The sequence below is a fragment of the Sinocyclocheilus anshuiensis genome, unplaced genomic scaffold (assembly GCF_001515605.1).
Source record: "Sinocyclocheilus anshuiensis isolate Anshui unplaced genomic scaffold, SAMN03320099.WGS_v1.1 scaffold2232, whole genome shotgun sequence".
In the NCBI taxonomy this organism is placed as follows: domain Eukaryota; kingdom Metazoa; phylum Chordata; class Actinopteri; order Cypriniformes; family Cyprinidae; genus Sinocyclocheilus; species Sinocyclocheilus anshuiensis.
In genome coordinates, this window is record NW_015547816.1 from 15,240 (window position 1) to 21,803 (window position 6,564).

At 39.6% G+C, this 6,564-nt stretch overlaps 1 protein-coding gene across 3 annotated transcripts in view; it reads left to right on the forward strand.

Annotated features, from left to right (window-relative positions):
- Positions 1–974: 974 nt before the first annotated feature.
- Positions 975–6,564, forward strand: part of LOC107704624 (RNA-binding protein 10-like) — a 27,965-nt gene continuing 22,375 nt past the window's right edge. For all 3 annotated transcript variants that reach the window (XM_016507599.1, XM_016507601.1, XM_016507600.1), the window contains exons 1-5: positions 975–1,076; positions 1,606–1,680; positions 2,688–3,216; positions 3,412–3,600; positions 4,748–4,817. In XM_016507599.1, the coding sequence (XP_016363085.1) occupies positions 1,664–1,680; positions 2,688–3,216; positions 3,412–3,600; positions 4,748–4,817 (805 nt within the window). In that variant the 5' untranslated portion in view covers positions 975–1,076; positions 1,606–1,663. The remainder of the gene's footprint in view (positions 1,077–1,605; positions 1,681–2,687; positions 3,217–3,411; positions 3,601–4,747; positions 4,818–6,564) is intronic.

The window sequence follows — 6,564 nt, forward strand, 5'->3', positions numbered from 1 at the left end:
CCGCGGGCAGTTTTGGGGAGAAGAGTGATAAGCAGATTCTGTCCTTTCTGAAACAACTGGCAGATGTTCTAATTGACAACATTCAAAAGGAGACTATTCATAAATTGTATCAATCTATATTTTAAGAAGGTTGGAAGCTGTATTAATGGCAAATGATGGCACTGCCTATTTCCCAGGTTTTCACGTTATTTTGTCCAACCCCTTTATGTAGGCAATGACAATCTTGATTTTTTTATATTTTATTGTTGGCAATTTAATGAACGGACATCTTGTTTGCAATGAGCAACATGTTACAAGTTTACTACTAGTAATAAGGGCTGGATTATGCAGTGGGCATTATGGGTACTGGTCCAGGGCCCATGCACACTTGGGGCCCAAGCGCGGGGATGAAAACAGTGCAAATAGCCCACCTCATTGGCAGAGGCTATCTCTGCCCACCAATGTCTGGTTGGCATAGACAACATTACTAAAGACGTGCATCATGTAACAGGCTCAGGGGCGTAGGGCGTAAAGCGCATTTCTATGTTTTAACGTGATCGACCGGAGTTCGAATCCACCTTTTGCCAAACTCATTGGCTGCGTCTGAAATCGCATACTTCCCTAATATATAGTAGGACGAAAAACAGAATGTGAGCCGAGTGGTGTGTCCGAATTCATAGCATTCGAAAAACAGTAGGCGAGAAGTACCCGGATGACCTACTTCTTCATTTGATGGACACCTTACTATCCCATGAGGCCACGGGAGAGGATTTATGAATGGCAGTGAAGCGGACGCAACTGACGCTGGTAGGTCATGTGACAGTAACAACATGGCAGATGTATTCATACTATGAACATACTTTTTTTTAGTAAGGGGGGGGGCCTTTACAAGACATTGTGCCCATGGGCCTCTGAATTCTTAATCCGGGCCACATTTCTATGCGTTTGCATGCCAGTGTGTTTTTAGCCAATCAGCTTGAGAGCGCAGTCCCCGCCTCCCGGACTGAGGCCATTTTACTGAGCTCTGCTGTGGGGCGTCACACATATACACTGTATCAGTTTCAGCGCCTGTGTGACGCTGCTGATGTAAAACAGAGGTAAGCGACTGCATGTTGTCATTATTACGCGATTAAAATACCGATTTTTAAAAGTTTAGCTGATCGCGACGTCTGCCACGTTGTTCTGCGGGGGCTTGCGCGCAATGGTTCGGGGCTTGTGCCCTACGGGACTGAACCTAAGCTGTCATGCGCGCAGTTTTATTTAACACATGAGTTCCAAATACTATTTATTGGGGCACACAGAGGTAGAACTTTCAATGACGGTTGTTGTTGTGTATGTATTCAGATATATTTTTCAATAGATTAGTGTCAGACTCGGTTTACCATCTGCAGGGATGCAACTATTGGACATCATATCTTGACAGCGGATTTTACACCTTTTTTTTTTGTGGTTTTTCTAAATGGCGTAAAAGAAATGATATGCAAACAAGTTTTTGGCTCGGATGTATTGCATACAGCTCACACTACTGTCCTACTCGTGCTTTTAAAAAAATCAGTAGAAGTCAAGTCGACATCTCTGTTTTTATGCATTTTTATGTATGTTGATCAATACATATTTTGTCAACAGTTGTAAATGAAGCAGGCAGAGAAAAAAAGTGGGCGTTTCTGTCGACTTGTACTGAAGCATGGAGTATGAGAGGAGGTAGGTCAAGAGTCCATCAGCTTGCAGTGTTATCTTCTCTTTTTAATATGAATTTGCATTCAACCACTGGATGGATTCATGCATAAATGTTTTGACATTATTACTTAACTTCATGCTGTTAAACTTAAATGGGTAAATGGCAAATAACAGACATTAGCTCTTTTAAATGTATTAAATATTTTTAGGTTTGTAAATGCAGTATACAGGTGCATCTCAATAAATTAGAATGTCATGGAAAAGTTAATTTATTTCAGTAATTCAACTCAAATTGTGAAACTCGATACTGCAGCTGATCGCAATTTTTTTTTCACCCTTTCAACATCAACTTTCTGAAGTTTACTTAAATAGTCCTGCTGTGTAATAGAAGGATTTACAAATAGGGAATGACAAGTATTTCATGTTGTCTTTTTGTTAATAAGATGTCATAAAGCTGCATCAATAAGAAGAACTGGTGTGGATTGAGGTGGTTTTAGAACAAAATGCCACTTTGCACCGCAGGATGCTGCTGTCGCTCCTTTAAATATATTTCATCTACCACACTGACAGTACATGATTGCATATGCTTGGTTCTTGACTTGAGCAAAATTGTTGATGAAGCAGTAGAACAAGCAAATTTAAAGGAATACTTCACCCAAAAATGAAAATATGCTAAAATGTACTCACCCTCAGACCATTCAAGATGTAGATGTTTCTTCATGGGAACAGATTTAGAGTAATTTACTTCACAAGATGTTAACAGATGGACTGGAGTGGTGTAGATTACTTGTGGATTATTGTGATGTTTTTATCAGCTGTTTGGACTCTCATTCTCACGGCACCCATTCACTGCAGAGCATCCACTGCTGAGCAAGTGACACAATGATACATTTCTCCAAATCTGTTCCAATGAAGAAACAAAATCATTTACATCTTGGATGGCCTGAGAATGAGTGCATTTTCAGTGAATTGGGTGAACTATTCCTTTAAGCTACAGATTGCCTAAATCTTTCTCTTTTATGCTGTCATAGGGGCAGTCGTGGTGACCGCATGGGTCGCTATGGGAAAAAGTCTGATGATCACGACTACAGGGACATGGACTATCGTGGCTATGGGCAAGGAAATAGACTGAATAGCGGCTTAACAAATGCAAGACAGCACGAGCCTGATAGTAGTTTTGAAGGCATGAGAGACTTTGCCTCATGTAATTTCTCAAATAACCGACCTGGATTCAGACAAAAGGGGAACCATGGATCCGAAAACAACCAACTTGGAAAAAGTCTCCTCCAAAGTCCCCCAAATGATAATCTCCACTCAAGATTCCAGCAAGATGATCATGATTATGAGTTTGAACCAGAGATTGATGCACACAGGAGGGATATGCAGACATTTAGATCAGGACAGGAGGTGTATCTGGATGAGCAGACCCCAAATGAAGGTGAAAAAAATGAGGACAACACTTGGGGCAGAATTAGAGGACGGCACAACTCTCAGGGCGAATACAGTGCAGAATGGAGAGCTGAGGAGGACAAAGATATCAGACATTCTGCACACAAACAAGTGAGTACATTTATCTCTCTAGAGCTGTTGTTGTTTTCCATGAATCATGAGTTTACAATCGTTAAATCTTAATTTCCTTTACTTGCCTTATATTGTTTACTGTTTAAACATTTTAACATATCTAAACATTTCTCTTTGTTATTAAGAACTTGAGAAGAGTAATATATATCTAGGATGACTGTCTTCCTGATTTAGGGCTTTCCTGACCAATCCCAACCAGCTACGGACAAATTAAGGGATGGAAGTTTTCATCATGCTCTGGAAATGAGCCAGGAGGAGCCAGAACCCCGTGACCAGGACTACAGGTCTGATACAGAGCAGGTCCAAAAACCCAGCAACATTGTCATGCTGAGAATGCTCCCGCCCAATGCAACTGTTAATGAGGTTTGTCTTAGCTTTATTTCTTGATATGAATATAGTAACCATTTCAGTTAACATCTATGGAATACTGTTACAACAGAAAACAAAACAAAAATAGATTTGCTCTTACTTTGCAATAGAAATCTGTGTGGCAGTTGTTGTTTGTTTGCACTATAGACTTACATTGTACATAGCACATAGTTTTTATAAACTGTGGGATATGTTGACTTTTTTCGTGTTATACATATCATACAGAACTTAAAGGAATAGTTCAGCCAAAAAAAAATATATATGAAAATTTGTCGAAAATGTACTCACCCTCATTCCATCCAAGATGTAGATGAGTTTGTTTCTTCATCAGATTTGGAGAAATGTAGCATTGCATCACTTGCTGATGCAATCCAGCAAAGGATGCTCTGCAGTGAATGGGTGCCGTCAAAATGAGAGTCCAAACAGCTGATAAAAACATCACAATAATCCACAAGTAATCCACACCACTCCAGTCCATCAGTTAATGTATTGTGAAGTGAAAAGCTGTGTGTTTGTAAGTAACAAATACATCATTACGACATTTTAACTTCAAACCATTGCTAAAATACATGTCCTCTTCATTATTTTGCTTTGGTGAAAAAGTCGCCTCGTCTGAATTAGGAGAGAAATATGCACGGATCAAGCACTGTTTACAAGTGAAAACAGTCCAAAACAGATCTGAACAAATATGTCAGTGGATTTTTATGTGAAAGGAAAAAATGGGATGGACTTTTACACTAGAGGAAGTGTTATTATGGATTATGGACTCATATTTTTGCCAGAAGTGGCTGTTTAAGGTTAAAATTCCTTAATGATGAGTTAGTTTTTTATAAACATGTAGATTTTCACCTCACAAGAAAAAAATCGATGGACTGGAGTGGTGTGGATTATTGTGATGTTTTTATATCAGTTGTTCTGTTTTTATCGTCATTCTGACGGCACCCATTCACTGCAGAGCATTCATTGCTGAGCAAGTGATGGAATGATACATTTCTCCAAATCGGTTCTCATGAAGAAACAAAGTCATTTACATCCTGGTTGGACTGAGGGTGAGTAAAGTTTCAGCAAATTTCAGCCTTTAGCATACCCATGTTCCTGCTATGAGGTTTGGTGTAGTTAAGCATTGGTGTTTGATCTTTAGATTTGGGCTCGACTGCAAGAGCAGGGGATCCAGCCCAGAGAGGTTCGCCTCATGAGGAACAAGTCTTCAGGTAAGCATGCTCTACCAGGAGGGCTTCTCTGTACCCCAGACTGACCTCCAAGTCTCTCTTCCACTGCCTTTCCTAACAAGCCTTAGCTCACTCTTGCGTCTGCCTAGTTCAGTGTGTAATTTCAATACAGCCTCTTTTCGTTCTCACTTTCCTACTGGTGTATTTGAGTTGAGTAAAGATGCTGTTTAGTACTGGTGCTTTGAAATCTTCAGGCGTATGTTTCTTTAACTCCCTGCACATCTTTTTGTTTAAGCCATCACTGATTATTTCCTGTTCTCTGTTGTGTGTTACTATTTTCTTACCATACCCCTTGTCAGACTGTTCTTAACCAGACAACATACACACTCACGATACATCCACAAGCATGGGAATAACAGAAACATGTACATTGGCGCACAAGCACAAACATAACTACTCCCAAGTGCCAAGCTTGTTTTGCGTGTCCTGCCAGCCTTATCCCTCATCTCACTTTGATAGCTCTTGTCCTGAAGTCTGGGGAAGATCTTGCACCTTACATTGTGTAAGTATTTTGCAATAGCTGTGTTGAGATAAGTGTGGCTGACCATTACATGAGCACTTTTTGGCTTTTTTTTTTGATGGGTATGAAAAGGTTTTGGAATTTTGTGTCCTCAGCTAAAAGGGTGGACAAAATAATGTAAACACCAGTTAAAAAGTTTTTAGTTTCTTTCAGGTTATTTGATTACACAGCTACAAAGGTGAGTCAGTGTAGGTTAATTAGTCTTAAGAGTGCAGATGCTTTGAGGAGTCATCTTTGGTCTATGTTCTAATGGATTTACATTTGAAGAAGCCAAAGAATGCCATTTAGTCAGTGTTTTAGGAAACCCTTAAATATTGCTCCTAATCCATAAAGGAATAGCTACATCATGGGAATCATTATATTTGATGACTATAATACATAGTTTCACGAGATCGCCTGCCCATCCAGTCCTGATGGTTAATGGTAAACGAACTTGGCTTGCTGTCCTTGATGGAGGCTTGAACCCGAGGCTTGGCTTGAGCTCCGAGTTCACCCCCCTCCCCCATTGCGGTACTACATAGAGGGAGAATAACAGAAATAGAGGAGGCGATGGGAAGGTGGAGGGATGCCGGAAGAATTGTCGCTGGGATGGCGCAATGACTGCTGCTTATATAGGCTCTTAATGATGATTGTCAGCACTGAATGATTAGGCTCCTCCCGAACCTACGTTTGGAACTTAATTTATTAGGGCTGTCAAGCAATTAAAAATTTTAATCTACATTATATACCACCAATTAATCGCACGTCAATTTGGGCTGAGAAATTACCCCCAAAAGATCATTTAAAGTCATTGTCGTGTTAAATGACAAAAGATCTGAATAGACATCAAAAGACATCAAAATGTAGCTTTAGAAATATTTTGATTCAACATAGAATTTATTACACCTAAACCTTTAAGGCTACAGTGTGGCCATAACATTGTTTTTAGAAGCTGCATCTGACTGCATCAGAAGGCTTTTAAATATATTTCAGCTTTCAACTTTCACATTTCAAGTATCACATTTGCAATCACGGACATGTTTGAGAAAAAAGCAGCACTGGCGTGATATTGCTAAACTACAGTGGCATGTGAAAGTTTGGGAACCCCTTGCAAAATCTTAAACAAAATAAGAGAGATCATACAAAATGCATGTTATTTTTTATTTGGTACTGTCCTGAGTAAGATATTTTACATAAAAGATGTTTACATATAGTCCACAAGAAAAAAAA